This window comes from Mauremys reevesii, linkage group 27, assembly GCF_016161935.1.
Source record: "Mauremys reevesii isolate NIE-2019 linkage group 27, ASM1616193v1, whole genome shotgun sequence".
NCBI lineage: Eukaryota > Metazoa > Chordata > Testudines > Geoemydidae > Mauremys > Mauremys reevesii.
In genome coordinates, this window is record NC_052649.1 from 3,961,181 (window position 1) to 3,988,965 (window position 27,785).

Consider the following 27,785-nt stretch of genomic DNA (forward strand, 5'->3'; position numbering starts at 1 on the left):
TTTATTAGGAGAAAAGCTTGTTTAATTATAAATCTGGAACGCTCTGGTGAAGGAGGCAGACTCAACCCGGAGAGGACACAGAATGATGGAAGCTATGGGTCGGCCCAGAGGCGATCACATAGCAAACAGGATGAGGAACGCCACCATCAAACAGAAGAGTCCCATGGCCTCGGACAGGGCAAAGCCCAGGATGGCGTAGGAGAAGAGCTGCTGCTTGAGAGAGGGATTCCTGTAAGGGACACATTAAAAAACAGATTCCTGTGTCAGAAAAGCCAACAACAAATCTATTCCACAAGCCACTGGATTCAGTGGTAAGGTTATGCCTCCTGAAGACAGGATCCCACAGAACAGTGGATACAGATGAATGTGGATATGGCACTGGGAGGCTCAGAACACACACATGCATTAAGTTGGAGCAAATACATTAGTGAGAGAAAACCAAAGTAGTTCAAGGTATTTCCCTGGCTTCTTAGCATGTCAGTGTGCAATCCACTAAACCCCTGAAGGTTGGTCTCCAATGAATTATTTGATCAGGCAGCAATCCCTTGCCAAGCATTAATGGGATTACACCCTCTGTGTGATGGTAGGCAGCTGTGAAGTTCTATCGAGTTGTTGTAAGCATGTCGAAAGAGTGAGGAAGTGATTGACATTCTTTACATAGGCGCCAACTTTCCCCATCACTGGTGGGTGCGCGCGCCCTCCCACCCCTACCCTTTCCCCACCCCATTCCAACCCCAGCCCCTATTGGACCCTTTCCCCAAATCCCTGTCCTGGCCCCACCTCTTCCCCAGCTTGGGGAAGAGGTGCTGGGAGCTAGGGGGAAAAAGTGGGCACGCAGCATGTTCAGGGGAGAAGACAGAGGTGAGCTGGGCGGGGAGCTGCCAGTGGGTGTTGAGCACCCACCAATTTTTCCCTGTGGGTGCTCCAGGAGTTGGCGCCCAAGATTCTTTACATCTTGTCTTAAACTATGTAGTGTAGCTGTTTAGCAGTGTAAATAAATCACTTTCTACCCCAGAGGTGCCTCCATTTCACTGGTGGGCAAAGTGATTCCTTAGCACGTATTAATTGGGAATTAAATTTGTAAAGCCTGTGGGATGTGTGTGGTTAAAAGATGCTACAAAAATGCAAGATCCTCAAATGGTTCCTTGCGGTTTGGAACACTACAGTTCTAAATTCACCTTCTTACTCCCCTCCCACTTTTCTGTTTGCTATGGTCAGTTTCAATGTCCTTTTCCTACAAAATAAGTACAGGCGAGTCTCATCTTGTGTGGGGGTTCCATTCTGCGGTTAGCGCGTAAAGCAAAAACCGCATATAGTCAAAATTACACTGGAGTTGAATGGCGGGCGGAATCGCCCGCACTACAGAAACAGTATTTAAATTGTTATTTTTCTCTCTTTTTGTTTGTTTGTTTGAGCCGACCGCGTAAAGCTGAAATCGCGCATGTTAAATGCGCGTAAGATGCGACAGACCTGTAACATCTAAGACAGAGTGTTTACAAAAAGGGCCTACACAACTGACTGCTGGAACAGGGAAGTAAAGTTGAAGGCAGTGGCTTGCTTACCTGGCATAGCCGATGATCAAGCTGCCAAACACGGTTCCAATACCTGCTCCTGAACCAGCCACCCCAACTGTGGCAGCACCTGCACCAATGAACTTAGCAGCAGTATCAATATCCCTAGAGGTAGTGCTCGTTTGGAATTCCCGGTGAGCCAGCTGTAGATGGGAAACACCAGAGGGCTGTGGGGAGAAGGGAGAAGAAGCCAAATAGCGACATAAGTTTAACTGAATACATTTATTAAGTGTCTATCTACATATTATGCTCTATTCTAGGTACAGCAAGGGCATCCAAACTTTGTCCAGCTGGAAGGCCACTCTAGCATCTTGGCAGGGCAATACTCGAACCCATAGTACAACCTCCAGCCATTCCTTAATGTACAGGACGGACGGACACACCTCGAATCTCTGTACAGCATCACCAGCAATTCAAGCTGGTAACCTGAACCAGGCACTGAAGACAAACAGTATCTTCATTGTCCAAACCCACATACATCTGGCTAGTGATGAATGACAGGGCTACCCATAACAAGGAGGCATTTCATCCCAAGATGTTAAAAATAGAGACCCAATTATAGCAGCGAGGGGCAATTTTCTTTAGCCTTACCTGTACAGTAAGAGTCTCAGGCCTGCTCAGTACAGATATGGAAACCGGCCTTGCCAGAGCCCTGGAACAGCAGCGGAACTGAAGTGAAAGAAAGACATTTGACCCACAATGGGACACCTCCACATTCCTTAGAGCTGAAGTCAGTTTACAGTCATCTGTCGGGGTCTTTGAACAGCTTTTGTCAGGAACAAGAAATTAGGAGTCACCCTCAACTCCACTGAAAATTTGAAAGTACATGTCTCAGGGACTCAAGCTAGTTGACTAACAAGAACCTATAATTTAAGGACAAGACACTATTGAAGTATAATAAGTGCCACTAAATTTGAGTTTTGAGCCAGTGTTGTACACTTTGAGAGTTTTATAATGAGGAAGGAATCCTATCAAGAGTGGAGGTGCCAGTACCTTTAGCCACAATAGGTTAGCACAGGGGTCGGCAACGTTTCAGAAGTGATGTGCTGAGTCTTCATTTAATCACTCTAATTTAAGGTTTCACGTGCCAGTAATACATTTTAACCTTTTTAGAAGGTCTCTTTCTATATGTCTATAATATATAACTAAATGATGGTTGTATGTAAAGTAAATAAGGTTTCAAAATGTTTAAGAAGCTTCATTTAAAATTAAATTAAAATGCAGAGCCCCCCCGGACCGGTGGCCAGGACCTGGGCAGTGAGAGTGCCCCTGGGTTAGCATATCTTCTCAGCCTCTGGATTTGCATAACAATACAACCCTATTGAGACTGAGAAGATATCCATTCTCCCTTCACCAACACCACAGATGACCTTGATTCCCCCAGTCAAGGAGTCCGGACTGAAAGTTATCCACCATAACACATCCCAAGTAGAATGGTGTCTGGGACAGCATTCTGACTACAGCTCTAAACAGAAATGCCTTCATTCTCCATGATAGCTGCATCCCCACCTCCTGGCATTACTCCTCCGCAAACAAATGACTGCTTACCAGAGCTGGAGAAGCAAGGAGAGCCACTGGAGTCTGCATTTTGACTGATCTAGTGAGAAGAAAGCAAAAGCACATTGAAAAGGAACACCACATACCCAAACCCATGTTACTCTTTATAATAGAATGCTCATCAGATGCTCCCCAGGAGAACTATACACAAAATTTAGCTGTTGTGCACTATCCTTATCCTGCTTCCTTCCCCTGATTCTCCCTTCAATTACAACTCAGTCTCTCTCTTGGCCAAAGCTTGTTGTAGTTTTACTTGGGGTCCTTCAGACACAGAGTCACAAAAGGGTTTTGCCAATTTTCAATCATAAACTAAACTAAAAGAAAAGGCTGGCTTTAAATAGATGTCGACAGAAGGATTAAGTCAGTCCCTCAGAAACAAGAGAGAACCACACAGATGGAGTAGCATGAGTGAGACAGTGACCTCCAATTGTGGAAAGTCACCACGAGGGCCAAGATGGGAAGAATAAACTAAGGGATTGCCTAGATTAGAATAAAGTTCTAAAGCCAGCATATTTAAAAGCTCTAGTGGGCACAGGACAAGTTGTTAGCAGGAAGAGGTGAATTCTGGTGGGGTGGAGCCTAAAACTGCACCTTTACCAGAGAACAAGTTACCGTATAGCTTTCCCTGTCAATGCCAGTTGTAAAACACACCGTTATTGTTAGTCACTACATTTTTTAAGTACACCTATTGTCATAATCAGGACACACCCTAATAAGAGGGAGGATGCAGCAAATCAGTAAAGGGCCCCTTCCTGCCTCTCCCCTCAACCACCCCCTTCCTGCCTCTCCCCCTCAACCACCCCCTTCCTGCCTCTCCCCTCCTCAACTGCCCCATCCCCCCTCCTCAACCTCCCCATCCCCCCTCCTCAACCACCCCATCCCCTCCTCAACCTCCCCTTCCTGCCCCCTCAACCGCCCCCTCCTGCCTCCCCTCCTCAACCGCCCCCTTCCTGCCTCCTCCTCAACCGCCCCCTTCCTGCCTCTCCCCAACTGCCCCATCCCCCTCCTCAACCACCCCAACCGCACCATCCCCTCCTCAACCGCCCCCTTCCTGCCTCCTCCTCAACCACCCCATCCCCAACTGCCCCCTTCCTACCTCCCCCCAACTGCCCCCATCCCCCTCCTCAACTGCCCCTTTCCTACCTCCCCCTCCTCGACTGCCCCATCCCCTCGACTGCCCCCTTCCTACCTCCCCTCCTCCTCCTCAACCGCCCCCCTCCTGCCTCCCCTCCTCAACCGCCCCCCTTCCTGCCTCCCCTCCTCAACCGCCCCATCCCCAACTGCCCCCTTCCTACCTCCCCCTCCTCAACTGCCCCCATCCCCTCCTCAACTGCCCCTTTCCTGCCTCCCCCTCCTCGACTGCCCCCCTTCCTGCCTCCCCTCTCAACGGCCCAAGCCACGAAGGTCAGCGGAGAAGCCGGCCGCCCTAGCGAGCCAGGCTCGGGCTGCAGCCGCAGCAGGGGCCCATCAGCCAGCTCGGGCACCTCACCTGCGGCCGGTGACCCCCCACTCGAGCTCCGGAGCTGCAGCCCTTTGAGAGAGGAGAGCAAGCCCCGCCCCGCCGCTCACCTTGCCATGTACCCCAGCGTCCTCCACTCCCATTGGCCGCCGCGACGCAACGTGCGCTGCCCTGTTGCCTCATGGGAACAGAACGTGCTCTCTCTATTGGCTCTCCTGGATGAGTCTCCGCCTACCAAAATCCGGGACATTCGGCCTGCGTGACACGGAGACGACGTGATCACATCTCCAGGTTCTGATTGGCTCCTTTGGGGCGTCTCTGGCTTCTGATTGGTTGGCTACCTGATGGCCTTCCAAAGGACCATAGAGTTGGCCAAGGGGGAGGCTAAAGAGTCCCTGTTACTTTGACTCTTTCCCCCTTCAGACCTGGAGATTATTGCAACGTGGGAACTGAAGCTACCTTGGCAGTCACGTGATGACGCTGTAACTGCCGGGTTGGGGGGTTCGAATCCAGCCCCGGCCAGCTCACGCATAGGGGACCCCAAGGAGTTGTCTGGGGCTGAATTCGAACCCAACCCCCACAGCCACTATCCTGGGCTGGATTTGAATCTGGGATCCTCATCCACCATGTTGGGCTGGATTGGAACCCTAAATCCCCCCTCAAGCTATTTTGGGCTGGATTCGAGCCTGCCCCTTCACCTCCCAGCAGTTGCCTCATATTTGAACCCAGGGTCTCCAGTGGCCAGTATGGGCTGGATTCAAACCACAGGCTCATAAGTGGTCATTTATAGGAACAGTTTTCCTTGCACAACTCTCAGCCTGGTTTTAAACTTGAGGTCACGGGTTCAAATTCAATCTGAGTTTGAACCTTTCACTCTTTTATGTTTAAAGGTGATCTGTCTTTTTATGCTTCTTCATGATGCAAAACAAAGGCTGGAAATGTTTAGAATTATTTTATTTTCTACTTTTTTCCCTTAGTAACGTTACGCTTCCCTTTTGTCAGAGGTCTCTGTGGATATATCTACACTGCAGTGTAAGCCCATGGTTAATAGAACGCAAATGAGCAGACCCTGGGTTCGTTAACCTACAGCTAGAGCATCTACACTTGTTTGTACCATCAGGTTAGCAATTGTTGAACCCTGGATACTAACCCAGGGCTCCAGTCCAGAATCTACACAGCATTATGTGGGCCCAAGACCAATCACTGATATCCAAGATTTTCTAGCACCTTCCCAAAATGTCAAGTATCAGAGGGGTAGCCGTGTTAGTCTGGTTCTGTAGAAGCAGCAAAGAATCCTGTGGCACCTTATCTGTTAGTCTATAAGGTGCCACAGGATTCTTTGCTGCTTCCCAAAATGTGTCCGCTCTAGACCTTGGTTTGTGGTAGTGCGGTAAAATTTGACTGTCCAAATGACAAAGAAATTCAGCCCATAGAATTGTTAGATACTTTTGGCGGACTCCCAGAGCACAAGTCCAGTGGGACTGCATCTACATTGCAAAGTAATAGGGCTATCCTGGGTCGCATCTTGACTCAGGGTCAGACCTTCCACCTCTGTCCAGGAAACCTAGGTCCAAGCCCTGGGTTAGTACAATTTGTAGACAGCAGGAGGGTTAGGTCTGAGCCTGAGTTCAACCCCTGGGTTTACACTGCAGCATAAATATACCCTGTGGGTCACTTGGAAATGTAGGCTTGGGGCTTTCTCAACCTTTAGTTAAAGGATGTATATATGTGATCAGGCCTCAACAAAGAGGGTTTTTCTCCTGTGTGTTTGAGTTAAACAGGTGCTGACAAAATCAAATAAAAATTGAGGTTTTAAACACCAAATATTAATAAAATTATTCCCTTCTCACTTAGTTGGGTTTATTTTCCATGTTATCTGTGATGTCACTATTAATTTTTATTTGTTTGACCTAGGAGCCCTAATTATGGATTGGGATTCCATTGTGCTAGGTGCTGTACAAATACAGAGCAAAAAGACTGTCCCTGCCCCAGAAACCTCATAATCTAATTTATAAGACAAAAGACAACAGATAGATACAGACAGGCAGGTTCATAATTCTACTTGTTATCCAGTCCTTTAGAATGTTTTTAATTCATATTTTCTTTTTACCTCTGGAAGAAGCAAAAATGTCAGAAGCCCATTTTTTTCCTTTTGTAGGTTGCTTCTAACTGTGTTTTGTTTTAATGGGCTGTTTAAAACACCTTAGTTTTTCTTTGTTTTGTTAACATTTGTAACTCAAACACCTGAGCAAACAGTAGGAAGAAATGCTGTTGTTTAATGCAGCACCCCAGGTCCTAGAATTAAGTCCTCAGCTATTTCTGCATCCTTCTAGGAAACCTACAGGGAAGATAAGCGCAACATTCCAGATATTTCTGAGGTAAAAAATAGAAACAGAAGTTACATACAATATACAATTTTCAATTAAGTCAAAGTTATGTAATTCATGCATGTATTAAGACGTTAATGGCCTGATTTTTAAAGACCTCTCACATACTTCTAACATGTCTCAGTGACCTTGACCTTTCCCCACATCAGTACAGACTGCAGGAGGGAAACAGGGCAGCCACAGAAGAAAAGTAAAATGAGGTGCTGCTCAACCATTCTAGCAGAGTAAAGACACACAGTGAGTTAGGCTTTGGGTTAATCCTAAGGGAAAAATTCAACCACTGAAGATTTTTTCTCGCTATTCAATACTTTTTCTTGTATTGAGTTAAACAGGTGCTGATAAACAAAAAGCTTAGAGGTTTTAGCCACTGAATAATAATAATAATAATAAAAACAAACCCCACGTCCTCTCTCCATCAGGTTTATTGTCCATTTTATCTGACAGCTGTCTGCCAATCCACCAACTAGCCAGCGGGTGGAGCCATCTGCCTGAGCAACAGGGTGTGTACCACCCTTTCCAGTGCCCAGTTAAATGGTTAAGAGGATTCTCATCTTGTCACTCTTTCCTCCTAACATGAAGGACCCACACAGTCTCCTTGCCATATCCCACTCCAAAGCCGTATCCCAGGGCAAGGAATGCCTCCATGATGTGTTGTTGCAGGAGTGCAGGGTGGGCGAGATCCTGGGCTTGGGAGATGCACACTTTGGTGTCCCATCCTCTCTCTCAGGGGTGGGAGGGTCCCCTCTGGCAGGACTACAAGTCCCAGCATCCTCTTCGAGGGGAGGTGCTCCGCGAAACCAATTCCGGCCGGGGCTGAGGGGCGGGAGCAGCCGGTTCCGCCCTTTCCCGGTGGCTCCTCCTCCTCCGTCGCAGCAGGGCCCGAGAGACGGCGAGAGAGAGAGAGACGTGGTCCAGCGGTGAGCGAGTCCGCGGGGCGGCGGTTGGGGGGTGGGTGTGTGAGCCCCGGCTCCCCCCGGGGAGAGGATATTGGGGGGCACCGGGGAGCTGTTTGTTCTCTACCTGCGTAGCAGCTGCCCCCTGCTTTCACTTTCGTTTTCCTGCGCGCAGAGCAAGTGGGGCTGGGTTGGAGGGGAGGGCCCCACTCGGGGGCATCCCCCCCCCCAGCCCTGGCTGTTCTCTCCTCCACCATCAGCTGACTGGGGGGGCAGTGCCCCACATGGCCTGGCACTGGGGATGACCCCCCCCCATCCTAGGATCGTCACAAAGTGTCACCTTGGGGCACAATGGTGGGGTTCCGCCCCCCCCAATTCACTCCCCCTTCCTCCCTCTGTACCCCTTGTCCCTACTTACTCCCATCCCCCAAGGCCTCTTTGTACGTGGCCAGCAAGGGGAGGAGGGTGGCACAATCCCCTAGTCCTTCCCCCCCTCCCTACCAAAAGTGGAAAGAGACAGGTCTTTATGCTTTCTATGGGTCAGATGTCTCTCCCAAAGAATCCTTTGGACCCTGGACTTTGGCCACAGCATCCTCCGTGGGCCAATAGCTCCAACCTTTTTGAATGGCCTGCCCCCATCCTGAGATTTTCTGGGGCTGTCCCCCCCCTCTCCCCACTGCCCCGATAATCTCTCGAGGAGCCCCATTTGAAATGTTGCAACCTGTGCCACGTGATGCGCTGGTGTTGCATGCCAACATGATAGTGCACGGCGGCAAAGGGATGATGTGTCAATAGTCACTGGGTCCACGTAGGGTTGTGATGCCTGAGTTGGTAAGGAGGCAACTCTGCATGTGCCCCACGTGACTGGACATGAGGTCTGGGTGGAAGGGAGCTATGTTATAGTATTGGGGAACAAGAGAGCATGAAAGGGATATATGAAATAAAGGGCTATATAGATAAGGTAACATGGGAGCAGTCTGTTACCTTTATTGGTGTTTCTAAACTATTAAGGAAATAAACTTTAACACCGATAAAGGGAAGTAAGGTTTTTTAACACACATATAATCGGCCTGTGGAACTCACTGCCACAATATACAATTGAGGTCAAGATCTCAGCAGGCTTCACAAGATGATTATCCATTTATATGAATAATGAGAACATCCACTGTAATGTTGGGTAGGAAAAAAAGTGTAAGGGATATAATCCCTTTGCCTTATTAGGGAGAAACTTCCCAAATGGCAGTTTATTTCATAACTGCCCTAAGCAGTGGTTCGTGATCGTGTGTGTGAAGCATCTGCTAAAGGCCATTGTCGGAAGCTAGATAGACCGTTGGTCTGCTCTGATATGGCAGTTTCTATGAGTGATGAAGAAGGAGGTCAGCATTGGAAACCTAGCAGAAAGAAGTGGGTCTTGGGAAGTTGCAGGGCACCCAGGATCAGGGAGGATGTTCCACTCATGTGGGTTGATGTGAAAAAGACATAGAGCTGCTTATGGGAAAAGGAGACTAGAGGTGTGTCAATGCATGTTGTGTTGGCAGAGTGGAGTGTTCACTGGGCCCAGTTACTCATTTCTGTACAGTCCCTTCCCCTTAATATACAGATGGCACATTGGGGCTGAGCTGGGCCAAACCTAGCCGTTCTCTGTTGGCGGCAGTACCCATAAGGGCAATAGCTTCAGGGGGTGCCGCTGAATAGAGGAGACACATTCTACCTCCCTCTGTCCTTGCATTGGCATATATTTGGCTGCATGAGCAAGGGAGTAGTGAAAGGTGTGGGGGTGAAATATAAGTGGGATAGAACTATGAATAGCTTTCATGGTCAGAATGAGGGGGTTGAGCATGGTGCTGAAGGAAACCGCAAGCCAGAGGAGAGATTCAAGTGGAAGAAAAGGGGATGACATCGTAAAAACAGCAGTCAGGGAAGTAAACATATGATACTCCACACTTGCAAGGGGAGTCAGTTAGTTTTTTGTCAAGATCCACATTTCTTTGCCAAGGTCCAGACTCCAGAGAAAATTATTTAAAAAAAAAAAAGGAAAAATATTTTGGGTCCATTCAAAAGCACTCTGGATTTGGCCCAGGGTCTGCCTATTGACCATCCTGCTCCAGAGTGACAAGAGTTGCTGCTAGCTTTGCTGGCAGAGGGTTTATTGTGCTTGAGCTTACTGCTTCTCTCCAGCCAGTGATTCATCTAACTAGGCTCCTTTAGGACTGCAGTAATCCTTGAAAATAAGTGGCGGATGAGGGGAGGGAGAAATGGGCTGATGTATCTGAATGATGGTGTTGGAGCAAGAGAACAGAGTTGGAGTTCCTGCTCACATGAAGGCCATCATGATTGTACTTACGCAGCTTCTTTCATTCAGAGATCTCAAAGGGCTTTGCAACGCATTTGATCATCAGAGGGGATAGGAGGGTTGTGTTGGGTGCTGAATTCCTGGACTGGATGATTCTTGCTGTTTTTTAACCTTTCTCTTGGATCTAGACTCCCTGATTGAGGCCCTGGCATATTTATTCATTGGTGACACAATGGACCAATTGGTTTAACTTGTTCAGCAACCACCCATGCTAGGTGTAGGGATTTCTTGAAGGGTTCAGTTCTGGGCCTTGTGGAAACAGTCTATCTGCCACTGTCTAGATACTTGTGATCGCCCTTTATAAGTTTGGATTGATTTCTTCTTGCAGCAGGAAACTGAGCCATAGAGGGATTAAGTGACTTGCCCAAAGTCACACAAGAAGTCTATGCAGAATCAGGAATTGAATCCCAATCTCCTGAGTATCTTGTTTTAGCCACAAGACCAATCTGCTCCCTCTTTTTCTTGAATCTAGTTATTTATTATATAGCTGGTACCTGAGGGCTATATGAATACACCTCTACCCCGATATAAGGCTGCCCTCGGGAGCCAAAAAATCTTACCGTGTTATAGGTGAAACCACGTTATATCGAACTTGCTTTGATCTGCCGGAGTGCTGCTTTACCGCGTTATATCCGAATTCATGTTATATCAGGTCACGTTATATCGGAGTAGAGGTGTATTTTGGAGAGACTCAGACTCTTCTCAAATAACTTTAGTTGATTAACACTTGTGAGGTGCAAGTGCAGGTCTAACCTTTCTAATCATGGCAATTCAATGACCTTCTCTTGCCTGGTAAGAAGAATTCAGGGTTTCATATAGTTCTAGGAAACAGTGTTCATACACAAGCCTATCTTAGGATCTCTGGTGCTTATATGATAGAATTGAAAATGGCCTTTTCCTAAAGAAGAAAAAAAAACAACAGTCCCTCAGAGATGGACTGTAAAAAAGGGAAATCTTTAATTGGTTATTTATTCCTCCCCTGCTGGGTGCATGGTGTAATAATATCTCATTAGTTCATTGCACAGTCTGCGTTACAGCAAGCTACTCATTAGCATTCCATAAGATGTGGCTGTCACTGGCCCTTTCATAAGGAGCAGCCCCAGATTGCTGATTTTTTCTTCCCTCTTCTCCCTCTGCTGATGGTTTATGAACAGCTCAAGGAATAAGTGGCGGGATTTGACGTCATTACATTGTCACCTCATCCTTTTTTCCTTTCTTTCATGCTCTTATAATTTCCTCCATCCCCGTGTCTATTTTCCTCCTCTCCTTTTTTATCCTTAATTCATTATTGTTCTATTGATTGAAATGAGTTGACAAACAGACTTGCATCAGTGAAGCACTGGAACAACACATGCAGACAGCTGGCAGGCTTAGAAGCTAGAACAGGGGGGAACTGGGATTCAGCACTCTTCCAAATTCTGTCACCGACTTTCTGTTTGATCTTGGGCAAGTCACTTAAACTCTCTGTGTCTCAGTTTTCCCCATCTGTAAAATGAGGATGATAATACTCTCGTAGAAGGGTTGTGAAGTTTGCATGGCACTTTGCTGGAAGATGCAAGAGAAAGGCAAAGTATTGCTAGTCATAAAATGAACGCAGAGCCCTGTATGTTCTTTGATTGCGGAATTTGCCAGAACCTCAGCTTTCATTTTTTTTTAAATTGAAGTTTGATCTGTAATGGCTATAACAACCTCTAAAACATGAAACAAATGTAAAGCAATGCCTGTCTGAGTCTGTAAAAAGTCTGAAATAATTGGGTTTGTGAGTGGCCCAGCCATCTCACTCAGGGCCCTATGGCTTCTGCTATTGGGGCAGCTGCTGAATTTAGCATTTTTGCTGCTGAATTCATTATTTGGCTGCAGCCAGACACTGGTCACACGTAACCTTTGCACCATCTTGGGCTCGGACCGAATTCTGACCTAGCACAGTGGCTGTTAAAAGTCCCATGGTATAGCCCAGTCCCTGCCCCTAGCCTGGCTAACTCCTCCCTGTCCCAGGGAAACATGTTCCAAGGGTCAAGTGGTTTTGAGCTAGTTCCGTGTGCAGAACAGTTGCTATGTTTGTCCACGTAGTCCTTGCTCTCTTAACATCTGAACCATCGCTTTGTAATGTGCCGTGAGGCATATTGAACATGAAAGATACCAGATACAAGAAGATCCCACTCTAAATGTAGTGCTTATTTGGGGGCTGGGGTGATGAATGTCATTTAAACATGGAATTGGTAGCTGTCAGCCTTTGTACCTTGATTAGGAAGGCTGGGAAATAATGGAGATAAAGTAATTGTTATCTACCCACAGCATTTTGTTGTATGCTGTGGATGTGATTGGGCAGAGGTGATATCTGCACCACCTTTTGCTGAATAAGTTCTCAGCTGGAGTACTATTGAATTCACCCCTGTACTAGGAGACCTGTGAGAACCCATGGGCCTAGAACCAGGCCTGCAGGGTCCAAAGTAGGTACGGCTTCCTCACTGCCACCTGGAGCCTGGTTAGGGTGTCACCAAAAGGAACTGAGAGGCTAAGCCCTGCAGGAAGTCCCACCCTAAGGGGCATGAGCGACAGCCCTCCATGGTTCCCTGATTGGCTGAAACTCCCCATATAAGCTAGGAAGCCATGGCTGGGAGTTGTCTGAGCAATGCAGACTCTGGTGTGCTTTTGCCCCAACTTTGCTTGCTGTGATCCCTGGTTCCCGACCCTGATTTACTGTCTCTGGCTTAAGACCGTTCTTGACCCTAGTGAAAGACCCTGGCCTGGCCTGACTCCGATTCTCACCTCACGCTCTCAGTTTTGTAATGGACTTTGACCTTGCAGTTTTGACCTGTCTTGGATTGATCTCTGACCTTTGGCCCTGATAGTGAGCAGCTCACTGTGCCCACAGGTGCCCAAGTCCCAACCCTGACAATACCCGAGTAACAATAAGGACCAATAGTGTCCCCCTTTCTCTCTATGGCTGGCTGAGATATTACAGCTTTTCTTTTCTGAATGCGGCCCCAAGAACAGCCGTCTTTACCCTTGCCACCTTCAGGCTATGCATCTGCCATCTGTTCCATCTAGAACTGCCCCCACGAGGCCACCGGGAAGTATTGGCTGGCACAAAATGCAGCTGGCCACCTTCTAAGTGATCACAGAAAACCAGTGTTCTGATCTAAGGTCACTTCCACATGGAACTCCTGGTGCCGGTGATGACACAGACTGTGATGACACAGTCCCAGACCTTCTGGGGATTTTATCTGAGGTCATCTCTTACCCTATATACTATAGCTGCAGTTAAGATCAGCTGGGAGGCTCCTGCTTTCTAATCCTGGAATTGGGTCTTCCTGGACTTGCAGCAGGATTTTCTTGGCAAGAAATCCCTCTCCTTGGCAATCTGCCAGACGCAGAGGCTGGCTGCCTCTAGTGCGTGATGGTAATGCATATATTTAGTTTTCTGAGCATTTCCTGACTCTGTTCTTCGTAGTTTGGATTCTGTTTTATTAACAGTTGCGGGGTCAGTAGTTTTGTACTGTCTCTTGCAGGTAACCTTGTGTAATTTATTTTTGGAACTTGTAACAGCACAATTAAAAGGTTCCTAAATACAGAAACAGGTGAGAGTTCTTATACTATTGATTAATGCTGCTGCTATGCAACATATGTGTTTTAATACTGAGAACCGTGTGGCAATTTTACTATAGTGGTTGCTAGTAGCAAATGCTATATCCTTAGGGTTCGGACCTTTAAGAGCGAACTACTGCCACTTAGGGAGCAAGGATCATGTTGCCTGGGAGGAGTGCACAATGAATAGGCTTGGAACCATTAGATTTCTATTGGTAAATGTTGGCAAATGTCAATTTCACTGTACACAAGCACACAAACCCACCAAAAATATTTCCATCAACAATATTTGAAATTTACAAATAGGCAAGGCAGGAAAAACGTTTTTTGGGAACTTCTTGCAGTTTGATTTAAGGATATTTGTTTTGTATATTTCGATATGCGATGCTGACAATTTTGTTTAACAGTTATAAAGCTTTAACTTTTTGACTCTCGATGTTTCCTGTTGTTTAAACAGTTATTGGCCAACCTGCCCATAACTTCCTGCAACTGTGAAAATTTAGATCACTGATAATAAAAAAGGCTTAAAAATAAACCAATATTCTCTGTTAAACTTATACATAAATAAATAAATAAAAATTGATTTCTGCCAAGCCTAACAATGAGGTATCAGTCTCCCCTTTGAGCCACAAAGATGAAGATGACACAAAATGTGTTGGATTTTGATGCTAAAGCGTTACAGTAGAATTGCTAATGAAAAAAATAGGAAGGCTGTTGGATTTGCTTCTTATTGGCATGAGTGCGTGTCTTGCATTTCTCATGCTGACCGGCCTTGGGTGCTAAGAATGCTCTGGATGAGGTCCCAGGATTCTCTTGTGTCCCAGCACCACAGGCTGCAAGGTTTTGTCTTACCCTTCGCTTTTGTTCTTGTCCTCTCATAGAGCCCCGTCATGGACGAGACCTTAGATGAACCTCCCACTTCTGCTGTCTTCTTGGACAACTGCCACTTCTCCCAGGTTATCTTTAATAACGTGGAGAAGTTTTACGTCCCCGGAGGAGACGTAACCTGCTATTATACCCTCACGCAGCACATCACTCCTCGCAGAAAGGACTGGGTGGGCATTTTCCGGGTAAGCGTGTGCTCCGAACCATTAGCCACCATGTACTGTAAGTGGCCGCTCACAAGAGGAATGGCTTGATGTGGACATTTCCAGTTATTTCACGCTTGATCTCTAAGCGGGAGTTTGAGACTTTGGAAGAATAGAGTAGCAGCTCTTTTTCGGTGGCTAACTTGTATATTGTTGTGTCTGTACTGCATCAAGAGACGTGGGACCTGAATCTTTGCTGCGCTTTCTTGCACTTGGGAGCAGGAATGGAGTAGGGGAGGTTAACGTAGCATTGAGCCACTGTTGCACTTCCTGTATTCTGGGATTGCACACGGGCTAGCCTGAAATTAGAGCTGTTTCAGGGCTAATCTGACTTGTGCCCTGTTTCCTAGGGCCAGTGAGGAATAGGCGTGGTATAGTGAATTGTGCCCCCATCTGCCCTCAACGGTCTTCCTTCTCCAGAGTGCCTCTCATTCCACACCTCTCCCTTCCCTCTTGCTCCAAGGAAGGAGTAAGCAGGCAAATAGTCCTGGTTATTCCTATTTGCATGGACCCAAGAGCTGGGTAGCTGGTATAGGAGTGTAAAGGGGGTTCTTACGGCAGTGCGGGCATACAGGCCAAGTTGCAATATCGGTGTCTGTGAACGGCCACAGGATAAACGTAAATAAGCTGTATGATCCGTATGATTGTCTCGCTGTTGCAGGTGGGATGGAAAACAACCCGGGAATATTACACCTTCATGTGGGCTCCTTTCCCGAGTGACCTCAGCGGTGATTCTGTCATGCAGCAGCAAATTCAGTTTCGAGGTGAGTTGGGAAGGGATGGGCAGCTCACAGTGTGCACTCACATGCACCATCATGTACCAAATTGCTCTAAACGCCAGTAATAAGTGTTACCACCTGATGCTGTACAACTGTTGACTAGGAATATTGTCCCATACTTGGGTAAACTTCATTCAAGGAGCTGTGGCTATAAGGTCATCTCAAAATAATAGCCCCCAAGTTTTTCTTAAAGGGTCCTTCTCCCGAATGTACTGTCAGTCAAGTTCAGCCTGGTGAGAGTGTCCCCTCCTGCTAACACGGAGACACGTCCATATGGCACATGCGGTCGTGCGGCCTCTTCTTCCGCTGTTATCAGTGTAGCAAAAGCCCCTGGTGAGAATCCCCCTTCCAGGTACTACGTTGAGCTGTGTTTTACCATCCGTGTTCTTCTGGTGATAAGGAGTCACTGACCTGCTCCTTGAGGAGTCATTTACATCAGTGCAAAGTGTCAGTGTTTTACACTCACTTTGCACTGCTATAGATGAAGGCACAAGGAGTGGGTCAGTGATTACCTGGCCCCATAATGTGGATGCTGCTTTGTATTCCGTGGTCTTGGGTCTGTTAGATCTGGGCTTTCTCTGCTGTACAGTTGACAAGAGGCCTGAGTAATTAAAAACACCCTACGGTGGGGATTTTTGTTCCTTTTAAGCCTACTACCTGCCGAAAGATGACGAATATTACCAGTTCTGTTACGTTGACGAGGAGGGGGTGGTCCGTGGAGCCAGCGTACCTTTCCAGTTCCGGGCAGAGACCGAGGATGATATCCTGGTGGTTACTACACAGGTATGTTCCCTCTCTCTTCCTGCTTTCTTATGCCCTTATCTTCTGTTCAAACTCCCTTTACCTAACACAACATGGTCCAGTGACTGCGGCACTGAACTGGGACTCACATTTGTCGAGCGCACCACTGTGCTGCGTGTTAACTTCCCCATGCGATCCTGGCTGGTGTGCACTAAATGCTCTGCAGTGCACTTTGATGTAGTCCTGGTTCTCACCACTGCACGCGAGCAGGGTCTGCATGGGGGAGTCAGAGCACAACACATTGGTGTGCTGTGAACGTCACATCCCCATGGTGCAGACTCTGGGGTCAAAGTCTGAGGGCTGGATGAAATGGCCTGCGGCATGTACATTTAACAACCCGGGTCTAATCCAAGTTATTGGGCTCAGCACATGGGTGAATTTAATGGCCGGTGATATATGGGCGATCAGTAGATGATGTACAAATCCCTTCTGGCATTTGTGAAGTCTATTAAATGAAATCTATGAAATATTGTAACAATAATGTACACTCTATAGCACCTCTTACTCAAGAATCTCACACACTTTGCAAATGTTCATTCATTAGCCCTTGCAGCCTCTTTCTGAGGTAAGCAAATATTATCCCCATTTTATAGACGGGTAAACTGAGCCACAAAGCAGTAAAGAAACTTGTCTAAAGACTCAGAGCAACTCACTGACAGAGCTAGAAATAGAACCCCAAAGTCCTGGTTCCCAGTCTCTTGCTCAGAAGACCAGACCTCACTTCCTCCCTAGCTTAATAGAACTGAGGGTGGACAGCTTAGGGCGAATCTTTTCTGCTTGCCAAGCAGGAGGTAGAAACTGGCATTTTATTTGTCTCCAGTAGCGGGGAATCTCCTTGTCAGTGTAACAGTTTGAGGACTGTTGTTGTTTTACAGACTGAGATCTGGAACTTAAACAGAAGAACAGGTTTTTCCCCTCCCCTCCTGCTGTCAGGCTGAGCAAAATTATCCTGTTAAGGGCTCTTTGCACAAATTGGCCTTGGAGTCCGTTAAAAAGTTTGGTGTTGGGAGGAGGGTCAGACCGCCAACTTAGATTGTCAGCTCTTTGTGGCAGGGGCCGTTGCTTTGTTCTGTGTTTGTGCAGCACCTCGCACAGTGGGGTCGTGGCCGATAATTGGGATTCCTCGGTGGTGTGAAAGAACTATTGTCAGATTCAGTTTTCCACTGGACTTAAGGAGACTTTTCTTAAAAGAGGCAATGTCGTATAGCTAGAGTAGAGGACTGGAAATCAAGACTGCTGGGTTATGTCCCCAGGTGTACCACAGACTGTGCTATTTGGACAAATTCCTTTATCGCTCTGTGCCTCAGTTTACCCCTTTGTAAGTTGAGGACAGATACACTTTGTAAATCCCTTTGAGTCCCTCGATGAAGGTGCTGTGTAAGTGGAAAGTGTTTTTTGGCTGGGCTACGTGGTGGGGTGTTGTACGTGGCCTGTAGCTATCTGTGGCTCCTTCAGCTGCTGCTCCCTGCTGCTCTGTCAGGGAGCCTTGAGCCTGGGTGTGTATCTGGTGCAGTTCACCACCTTCCCTGACACCTGCCCCTTCTGCAGTGAGAGGGAGACCCTGGCGCACATCTAGATCGAATGCGCCAGGTTGCAGTCCCCTTTCCGGCTCCTCCGGAACCTTCTCTTTAAGTTCTGGCTGCACTTTCCTGCCTCTCTTGATCTTTGCACACCTCATCTGTGGCCCCGCAAAGTCGCAAGACCTCCTGGTCAACCTCCTCCTGGCGCTGGCCAGGGTGACCGTCCACTATACCAGCAGGAGGAAGCTGGACAGGGAGGTGTTCTGTGACTGGGGGGCCTATTTTTTATCCTCCTTTAAGTCATGTCTCTGGGCAGAGTTCCTCTGGGCTGCGTCCACTGGCTCCCTGGACGCCTTCAAGGGGTAGTGGGCGCTATCCGGGGTTCTCTGCTCAGTGTCCCCCTCTGGAGCCCTGCTTTTGACCATGTGACCCTCACTCCTGTCTGGTTTTTCATTTGTTGTCTCCCATAATCTCTTGCCACCTGGGTTCAGTGGCTCCTTCCCTTAGGCTGGGGGAGGTGGGGGTTTAAAGGTCTCCCAGAGCCTCAATCTCCAAGAGCCTCAGTAGGTGCTGCTCCCTGCAACCCCAGAAGTAGAAATTGGACCATTCCTGTATTAACAGGGTGGGGGTGGAAGCGCAGCTGTGGCAGCAGGTAATGCTGTGCCAGGAAATGATCCAGGGTGCGTTTGGGTAGCCAGCAGGTGCTTGTTTGTATTGAGGACTCAACTGGCCGCCTGAAGTTAATGGTTGTGCAGATCCGTCAGTTCATGGGCCTAATCCTACAAGAGGCAGAAGAACCCCTGCTCCCACTGATGTCACAGGGAATTGACGGCATTGAGCGCCTTAGAGGTTCAGGCCTAGTGTGTGCAGTATTTTGGAGCTTGATGTTGAGCTCTGGTTGGACAAGCTCTCGCAGCACCGGGAGAGACTGAAAGGGAAGTCCAGTCTCCTTGGTGTCAGTGAAGAGGTAGGGAAGAATACACTGTGGTTTTCTGCAGGGCTCACGTTCCTTTCCTCATCACTACACTGCATTCTTATTGAACAAGTCTGTGTTGTTTGCCAGGGAGAAGTGGAGGAGATTGAGCAACAAAACAAGGATTTACTTAAAGAAAACAAGGAACTGAAGGAAAGCTGCCTGTGTCTCCAGAAACAGAACCTGGGTCTGCAGGAGGAGCTCCGGCTGGCACAGGTACAGACAAGGGATAATACAGTAATTCAGAGGCCTTGTGGCTGACAGTTCAGGCTTATACATGTCCATTATGTGCTTCCAGGAGAAGATGAAGGAGCTAGAGGGAGAAGTCTGTTTCTTGCAGACTGGGAACTTGGAGCTGCGGAGAGCTCAGGAGCTCCAGGCCGGAGAGATGAGCTCTGCCCAGATGAATTTGGCTTCAATTAGGGAACAGAACATAAAACTTGGAAAGGAAAATCAGGTAAAAGTCCAGATGAGCTGGAAACGGGTGACATGGAGGAAGGGAAAAGGGGGAGACCAAAGAAAGTGGAGAGGGGAGAATAAGGTAGAGTCAAGGTCTTAGCCTCAGAGAAATGTGAGCAACTGTATCTCCCATTGTAACCAATGGGGGGTTGGTAAATGCTTCTCAGGGTTAGTCCCAAAGGGCAAAGAGAAGAGAAAATCCTCCCCCCACTTCTTTCCCTCCTCCCATCCCCTTTGATCTCTGTGGAGCGGTCTTGCTGCAGCCCCAGCGCCTTGTGTTTGGGAATGGAACTGCCGAGCTTCTTTCTGCAATTAGACAGGTTCTGAATGGAACGGGGCTCCTGGGCTCTGCAAAGCTGGAAACCCTGGACCTTCCCAATTCGGGGGGAACCCTCAGTGCAACAGAGAATCTCCACTTTCACTTAAAAAGCAAAACAAAAAGGGTTTCAAGGCCCTTTCCTGACAAAAAGCCTTGAAAATACAAACCAATCGCTTGGGTGGAAAGGACCGAGCAGTTTGGCTTCACTTCTGTAGCACGAGCCTGGTGAGGGCCAAAGATTTGGATAGAGAGAGAGATCTGACGCGCATCTCGTGTGCAACAAGTCAGTTGTGCGTGTATCTCCAAAAAACAATCTCTCCAACCCTCTCCCAAATCCTGAGGCTGACCCAGTGCAGAGTAGACTGGTAATGATGGACTGGAGGTGGTTATGTTTGGGGAAGGGGAAGTGCTCAAAAATGATTTCATAGGCCTGTCCCAAAACCCCAAAGACCAGCTCTGGATCTGATCTGCCTGCTACTGCTCCTTCCTTCTCCTCCTTTGGCCAAGGCCCCAGTTTAAGCAAAACTGGAGTTGAATACATGAGAGAAAAGAGAAAGGAGGGAGAAAATCTTGTTCCCTTCTGGAGGGTTGTCTGGCATTGTTGCATTCAAAGATACAATGGGGAGCAAAAATGATGGCCATTTCTGTGGTTTGACTCCCATTTACCTTCCTGCACTCAGGAGCTGCAGAAAGGACTGGAGTCTCTGAGGAACAGCTGTGAGAAATTGGAGCTGGAAGGAAATTTCCTGAAAGAGGAGAACAAGCGGCTGACGGAGCAGAATGGCTGCAGAGAGAGAGAGCTGCAGCAGTGAGTGTTTACACGATACGTTTGCAAATGGGAGTTCCTGGAAGCGCAGCAGTTTGGGTTTCCTCTTCTGTTTCGTGCTGATGGAAAGCCAGCGACTGTATGCACAGAATGAACCCTGCAAGTGAGAGTATAAGGAGCCCCTTGGGGTTTTGAGCTAGGTTTGGCATTCACAGGCCCTCAAGCAAACATAAGTGTGAGGGTGACTGAGCAAAACTGATTCTTGGAATGAGTCCACAGATTATAGGCTCTCAGCTGTCTGCGTCAGCTGAGGGGAAAGCAACCCACAGGGCTGTGAAACAGATCCAGGATTCACAGGATCTCTGGTAACTTCATGCAAAAGTTTGAGCAAAGCAGCAGGGCTTTGGTATCTAGGGTTACTCCATTTGAACCTGCCTGAAGACCAGATAAGCTTTTGATTAGGTTGAGAAATGAAGGCCGCGGGTGTGGTTTACCAAGAGCTGGTGCTGAGGGGGAATTTGCGGGGGGGGCCCACATGCAGCTGAAAATGTTACAAATTGGTTTCCTCTGAGCAGATTCAAAGAACACAACCAAGAAGTGTCATCTGAAAAGGAACAGCTAGAAAGCAGATTGAAAACTACCCTGGATCACATGGACCAGCTGCAGGTAGGCAAGGCGCAGTCTGTCTCTGCTTCTGCAATCTGTGCAGTACTCTGTGTCTGTCTGGCTGGGAATGGAGCTGCCTGTACCAAATTAGGATGGTATCTGAGTTGTTCCTAGTGATTCCATGGGCTCCTTAGGAAAATGTGAACCTACAACATGACAAGCTGAGCTCCAGGAAGTTCCTGACAAGTGCTGTATTTGGGAAGGAGGAAGCTTAAGTGACTCCTTGCAGATTTTTCATCTCATACCCCAAAATACCTACCCCGTGCACCCATGTTAGGTTCATCATAAAGACTTTGTACTCCTCTAGCTCCTCCTATCTGAGGATCTCAAAGGGATTTATGAATGTGGAAGGGTTTATTCTCACAAGAGCCCTATGAGGTAGGTAAGTGGTAAAGCTGGCCGGAAAACAACAACTCCATTTCATGAAACAGAGAGGTTTCAAAAAATGTGGTGTTCTGCATCAGAAGGAAAAGAAGAGACTGACTCTCTGTATCCTGGTAGTTAGGCTGGAGACCTGGGAGACCCAGGGCAGTGTCTGAACTACTGGATTATGGAGCCTTTACCCACCAGGCTACATAGCTTTCCCACCCTCCTGACCAGAAATGCCACCCTGGTCCCGATGAACCTTTCCAACAAAAATGTTATCAAATCCGATATGATTCCTCTGAAACATCCAAATTTCACTTAAATGGCATTTGATGGAAAACTGTTGCATCAAAAAAAAATTGATCTGCTCTAAGATTACTAGCCCTATTTTACAAATGGGGAAACAAAGATGGAGTGACTTGACTAAGGCCATGCACAAAATCAGTGTCAGAGCCAGGAGTAGCACCTTGTTCTCTTGTCTCCCAGCCAAAGGATCATCTTTCTTGTCTCCAGATTGGTGCTTGTCCAAAAGTTTCATTGGGTTCCAAAAATGTTTCACTGGAATTGGTTTCCAGACATTTGTTCCACAACTGAATCAGGTCAACATTTCAGTTATTTATCACTAGTGTGTAGTTCTGCAAATCACCCCCAAAAGCCACATGAATGGGGCGGGGTTTGGAATTAGGATCTATGTCTTAGTAAAACTTTGCCAAGCTACTTTCATTCTGAACATTCCTGCTGCATTATCAATTGCCTGCGCTTCTCTCTGCCCTGTATAAACCATTGGGCCATCGCTTTCATCCACTCTTGTTTCACCTCAGTCACAGGTGTTGAATCGAGAGAAGGAAATGGAAAACCTGGTTCGGATGGACCATGACAAGACTGAGCAGCTGGAGCATTTGAAGGAGGAGAATCGTCAGTTACGCGTTACTTTGACTGAACAGGTAGAGCCTTCTCTAATAACATTGAGGCTTGAGGGAGCTGGGTTGGAGGGATATAGAGCAGCCCATAGCGGGTGAGCAGATGGAGGTGATCTTATGGAAGCTCCAGGGGAATTAGGTGATGGCGGGGAAGGGGTTGCCCCTGTTACAGCAGGTGGTGCTTTTACACATAGTTTTCTCTTCCAGGTGCTCTTTTTTAGTGTGCAAACCAGTTTTTAGTCTTGCGGGGGGAGACACTTGTATGGTTGGTTGTTGTGATTCAGTTCCTTTGGAAGAGCAGTTGCAAGCAGCAAGAGAATTTGCTCCCTGCCTTAATCTCTAACTAGTGTCAATTCTTCGGTCAGATTTGCTCTGTGGGAGCCAGGGATTTGTGTTTGGCTGAGATTTCTGAAAAAGAGAGGATTGCCTGTGTTCTGTTTGTGACCACCCATGTCCCAGGACTGGTGTGTACATGTAAATAAAACAAGGTATACTAGGAATATACCCAGACTCTGCATCGCTGATTTCTGCTCCAGTGGGAAGCTGGTTTACAAAGCCCTGTACATCTGCTACTGCTTGATGGAGGGGCAACAATACCCTTAACTCTTCTCTATTGTTCCTTATTCATCTATAGTATCTTAGTTTAGCAAAGCCATTTAATAGGGTGTAAATTACAGAAGAAAGCCAGAAACAGTGGGAAGCATCCGTTTTTGGTGGGGGATGAGTTGATGGGCGCTGGGCGCTTCCCATTTCCTTCTCCAACCTCCCTTCTCTTTGGCGTTCCTTTTGTTATTTATATGCGGCTCCCGCTCACTGATGCGTATGGTGCTGAAATTTGTGGTCCTGTGCAGAAAGAGCAGGAAGTGAAGCTGGAACAGTGTCTGGAGGATCTGAAGGTGACAGAGGCCAGCATGGCTCTTCATCTGCAACATAAGCAGGTGTCATGTCTTTCTTTGGGTGGATGTGGGGGATGGTCTCCAAAGAGCAGAGTGAAAAGTGAAGGGATGAAATCTGTGGTTGTACAGAGGACAGGGTGTTGCTGGGATTCAGGGAGGGCCACTGAAAGGAATGTAAAGTCAATGGGAATACAGCAGAATGGAACATTGCATCACTTTTTTATCATGAAGGGAATATAGCTGGCAGGTTAGAGAAGTCACATCAAAGAAACAGACCTTGCACTTGGCGAGGAAGGGGGCGAGGTTTGCGATGGTCTTTAGTCCTGGGGGAGTTTGCCGCACAAGCTCCAACTAGCCCCGAGAAAGCTCTTGTTCCTGCACATGCAAACTGTTACTCTTGTTGTTACCATTGTGCTTGAGGAGCAAACTTGTTGACTGTGATCTTAAGCTCGGAGCTTGAGCAATCTTTTAGATACCCATGGCTCAGGTCATTGAGCACCCTGAAGATGAGAACCAAGACCTCAAACTTGATTTGCTGTTCTATGGGAAGCCAGTGTAGGGAGCTGAGGGTAGGTTTCATGTATTCCCAGTAGGGCTGCCAGTTTTGGTTGGACGTACTCCTGGAGATTCCATCACATGACATAATCTTTAATTAAAGATTAATCTTTAATTCCTGGAGACTCCAGGACAATCCTGGAAGTTTGGCAATCTTAGTTCACAGTAGCCAGTGTTGCTGAGGAGATGTGCTGTGGTGTTCTCTACCAGCTGAAGTTTCCTAAGTGCTGAAGGCTTCATGCCCAGGTATGCTGCATTGAGATAATCCAGCCTGAGTGGTAACAAAGGCATGAATAGCCAAGTCCAGGTCACGGTTTGCCAAGATGATGGAGACTTCTAGACAACCAGAGAGGAGTCCTGGGTGCAGGCCAGCTGTGGAGTTTAATCGATAACCGAAACTGATAAGATTAACCGATAAGCATCAAACTTTTTTTTACATCCCTACTCACAGTATCACCATGTATGTAATGAGGGAAGTACAGACCATGAGTGGTTTATTTTGGAAGCAGTAGTGACTTAGGTTGGTTAGATATGACATGGTCAGACTCTCGTTGAAGGTCAAGGTTGATTTATTAAACATGCACGCACGCATAAGAAACAAATGATATCTGAGCAATTCCTGATACTCTCACAGCTTTTCGTTTGGTGATTCCCCATCACTGATGAATCTAATGCTTTTTCTTAACAGCATCAAAACCACAATCTAGCAAAGGAACTCGAGGAGAAGAACCATTTGTTTCAGATTCTTCAGCGGAAAAAGGATGAAATTGAGGAGAAAAATCTGGTGAGAAACTCACACCCGCACTACCAACCTCACAGCGCAGAGAGGTCTTCGTTAGTAGTGGTACTGAACGCAGTTCAGAGTTAGGCAAGGTGGTCGGACGAAAAGCTGTAAGAGATTTTGCTGAGACTTATTAAGGAGCTCATAAAAATGAACCATTATTATGAAATAGAGACTCATGAGCAAATATTTAAAAAGGGCTGTCTGACAAGGAAATTGAGGAAGAAAGCTTTACTAAAATGCAATCAGACGACATGGTGGGTTTTTTCAGATGCTCTCAGCACTGGCCTAAGAATTCAGTGGCCCTACCCAGTATTTGCAAACAAACCACACAAAGTCTTTTCACTGAGTTATTAGCTAAAGAATAGTTCCCAGTTTCTGTTCAGAGCTTTGCCACTAACTGAATGACCTTAGGCTGGTCATAGATTTTAAGGGCAGAAGGGGTTATTTGGATCATCAGTGTCCAGTTCTGGGCACCTCACTTTAAGAAAGATGTGGACAAATTGGAGAGAGTCCAGAGGAGAGCAGAGGTTGAGAAAACCTGACCTATGAGGGAAAGGTTAAAAAAAACAAAAAACACCTGGTCATGTTTAGTCTTGAGAAAAGTCTATGGGGAGACCTGATAAGTCTTCAAATAGGTTAAGGACTGTTATAAAGTGGACCGTGATCAATTTTTCTCCAGGTCCACTGGCGGTAGGACAAGAAGTTAAGGGCTTAATCTGTAGCAGGGGAGATTTAGGTTAGATACTGGGGGGAAAACTTTCTCATTATAAGGCTAGTTAGGCTCTGAAATAGGCTTCCAAGCGAGGTTGTGGGATCCCCGTCATTGGAGGTTTTTAAGAACAGGTTGGACAGACACGAGTCAGGGATCGTCTAGGTTTACTTGGTCCTGCCACAGCTCAGGGGCCTGGACTTGAATACTTCTCAAGGTCCCTTCCAGCCCAAAATGTCTATGATTCGATGATCATCAGGTCTGACATCCTGTGTTACACAGGCCATCAAATAGGTATTTTCACCTCTCTTTGCCTGTTTTCCCCCCATCTGTAAAATGGGGATAAGCCTGACCTACTGAAAAGAATTTGTGAAGTGCTTTGAGATTCTCAGGTGAGAGGAACGATATCAGCGCAAACGGTCTTGACTTCTCTTGGAAATGGTCCCCTGAGCTCCTGGAACTTCATTCTGCTCTTCTGTCCCTTTGCAGAGACTAAAGCAAGAGAACAACGAGCTGCTGATACGCCTCTCTGAGAGCCCAGATTATTCTGCCCAGGTTGCAGTCCCATCGGCGCAAGTTCCGACTCGGTCTCCAGAAAGTGCAGACCTTTTGTTTGGGAACCCGTACTATCGTGAGTTACTTGGCATTCTGGGCAGAGGCTCCCAGGGACCACGTGGGATGGGTCTGATCTAATCACAATCCTGACAGCTCCCGAGCAGGAGAACCCTAATCAAGGAACTGGGCTAGAATCAGAGATGCATTAAGAATGAATAGAGTTGGGAGCTACCAAAATTCCAGCCCCCACCCCCTGAAGATCCTTTCTTCAGTCCTCCTACCTCTTCTTGGCCAGTGAGAGACAGAAGGTGAAACTCTACTTCCTTCCCATAGCTCCTGAGAAGATGGAATCTGTCCATTCAATCTTTGTTGGCAGGAGGGACATCCCCCTACACACGTGGTGGTTGGGGTCCCAGCAGGTTGTCATCCCTCTTGATTTGGAGGCATGTAGAAAAGAAGCTCTCAACAGCATGTTTGTACTGCCTCCCATGTTTTCAGAAGATGCCCTGGCAGTGCCAAAACTCTGTCAGGTCTGAGAGTTGACTTAAGTGATTAGCACTGTGCTTTCTTTCTGCCAAGAAAGAGAGCCAGTTTACCCAGTCGCAAGGCAGCCAGTTGAGCATTCCAGAGTCTTAAATACGGAGGTTCCTTCCAGATTCAGAGCTAGAGCTGGTGCTTCAAGAAGAATCAAGAATAACAGGTCAACACATCATCAGATGGTTTACTTTTGGCTATGGTTAAGACTTGCATTTTCTATTCTTTTGCAGAATCCCTAGAAACATATGGTGTGACCGTGGTGAGTAAAGTGGCTGGTGGATTTTGCTTAGTGGTCTGAAGGCGGGAGTTTAATTGAGCTCTATGGCCAGTTTCCTCTATAAGCTTTTAGTTCTGGTCAAGGCAGTGGGTTCTACCTTCCCAGATAGCGGAATGGAGCCCTGGATATTTCAGAATAAGCTGGGGGAATTAATGATGATTGTGCTAAGCAGGAGCGAGGGAACTTTGCTAGAACTCAATTGCAGCCCTGGGCAACATCAGCATGGAAGCCAGAATGAACAGAATTCAGCTGCCAGATGCTGTATTTCATAATGGAGAAATGGACACATACTGGGTAGGATAGAAAGCAAAAGCAGTTCTGAGAAGCTCTTGGGCTCACAGAGTCAATCACTGAGGCATGGGGACATTTAAAACCCTGTGGAGTATTAGAACCTAGAGCGGCCTGTCCTGTAACTGATTATTTCTAACCTCCCTTCCTCCTTTTATTGCTAGTGCAGATATCTATACATCATTATTTTGTATTCACCTTTCAGCCCTCTGTGAAGAAATGTCCCCTGTGTCGTGAGGTCTTTTCTGACGACATTGGGCCACGTCAGTACGAGGACCACGTGCGAAGCCACATTCTGGATTGCCCGTACTGTGACGAGACCTTTGAGGATAAGCAGGTGTATGATGATCATGTGTACTGCCACAGCCTGGAATAATTCTTCAGTCTGCTTTGTGCTGTCTAGCAGGTGTATAGCTCCTCTTTCAGGTGCGATAGCACAGACTTGATCATAACCAATACTGTAAGAATATAGATCCTAGAAAAATCACCCCAGCAAGGCTGGACTCAGCACCAGTACTGTAGTGCCGACCCATCTGTTCCATGTGATGTGACCCATCATCAAGTTGGGTCAGATACCAACCAGTACTATTGAAATAATTCATCCTTGTCAGCTGTGTCCTTTATCTTCAGTCAAATATGGGCACTCTTCAACAGCTCAGTCCCTGTAACCAGTTGTTCAGACCGAATGCGATACCAGTACTTCAGAACAAAGGCTGTCA

General features: G+C 47.2%; 2 protein-coding genes across 5 annotated transcripts; one reads left to right on the plus strand and one right to left on the minus strand.

Annotated features, from left to right (window-relative positions):
• ATP5MC1 (ATP synthase membrane subunit c locus 1) lies at positions 1 to 8,137 on the minus strand. 2 transcript variants are annotated; one of them, XM_039516803.1, is made up of 6 exons: positions 7,373 to 8,137; positions 4,698 to 4,842; positions 3,120 to 3,168; positions 2,163 to 2,240; positions 1,563 to 1,738; positions 1 to 229 (listed from the first exon to the last, which is right to left on the minus strand). In XM_039516803.1, the coding sequence occupies exons 1-6, from the start codon at positions 7,404 to 7,406 to the stop codon at positions 115 to 117; spliced, it is 597 nt and encodes a 198-aa protein (XP_039372737.1). In that variant the 5' UTR covers positions 7,407 to 8,137; the 3' UTR covers positions 1 to 114. The 2 variants fall into 2 exon arrangements, with proteins under 2 accessions (XP_039372737.1, XP_039372738.1); XM_039516804.1 differs by lacking the exon at positions 7,373 to 8,137 and having other exon boundaries at positions 4,618 to 4,745.
• On the plus strand, positions 7,788 to 27,679 carry CALCOCO2 (calcium binding and coiled-coil domain 2). 3 transcript variants are annotated; one of them, XM_039516799.1, is made up of 14 exons: positions 7,788 to 7,891; positions 14,690 to 14,878; positions 15,558 to 15,660; positions 16,325 to 16,458; positions 19,060 to 19,185; positions 19,268 to 19,426; positions 20,428 to 20,555; positions 21,089 to 21,179; positions 22,367 to 22,489; positions 23,317 to 23,403; positions 24,605 to 24,700; positions 25,899 to 26,040; positions 26,732 to 26,760; positions 27,272 to 27,679. In XM_039516799.1, exons 2-14 carry the CDS (start codon positions 14,699 to 14,701, stop codon positions 27,440 to 27,442), a joined length of 1,569 nt encoding a protein of 522 aa, XP_039372733.1. In that variant the 5' UTR covers positions 7,788 to 7,891; positions 14,690 to 14,698; the 3' UTR covers positions 27,443 to 27,679. The 3 variants fall into 3 exon arrangements, with proteins under 3 accessions (XP_039372733.1, XP_039372735.1, XP_039372736.1); XM_039516801.1 differs by having other exon boundaries at positions 23,317 to 23,361; XM_039516802.1 differs by lacking the exon at positions 23,317 to 23,403.
• The last annotated feature ends 106 nt before the right edge of the window (positions 27,680 to 27,785 follow it).

What these genes read in the sequence shown, in the direction of transcription:
- ATP5MC1 (XM_039516803.1), bottom strand. Translation starts at nt 7,406, where the DNA reads ATGGACAATAAACCTGATGGAGAGAGGACGTGGG. An exon ending in TCCTTGCTTCTCCAGCTCTG is followed by an intron (nt 2,241 to 3,119) that starts GTAAGCAGTCAT and finishes CTTTCACTTCAG; the next exon opens with TTCCGCTGCTGTTCCAGGGC. An exon ending in CTGAGACTCTTACTGTACAG is followed by an intron (nt 1,739 to 2,162) that starts GTAAGGCTAAAG and finishes TTCTCCCCACAG; the next exon opens with CCCTCTGGTGTTTCCCATCT.
- CALCOCO2 (XM_039516799.1), top strand. Translation starts at nt 14,699, where the DNA reads ATGGACGAGACCTTAGATGAACCTCCCACTTCTGCTGTCTTCTTGGAC. An exon ending in ACTGGGTGGGCATTTTCCGG is followed by an intron (nt 14,879 to 15,557) that starts GTAAGCGTGTGC and finishes TCGCTGTTGCAG; the next exon opens with GTGGGATGGAAAACAACCCG. An exon ending in ATCACATGGACCAGCTGCAG is followed by an intron (nt 21,180 to 22,366) that starts GTAGGCAAGGCG and finishes GTTTCACCTCAG; the next exon opens with TCACAGGTGTTGAATCGAGA.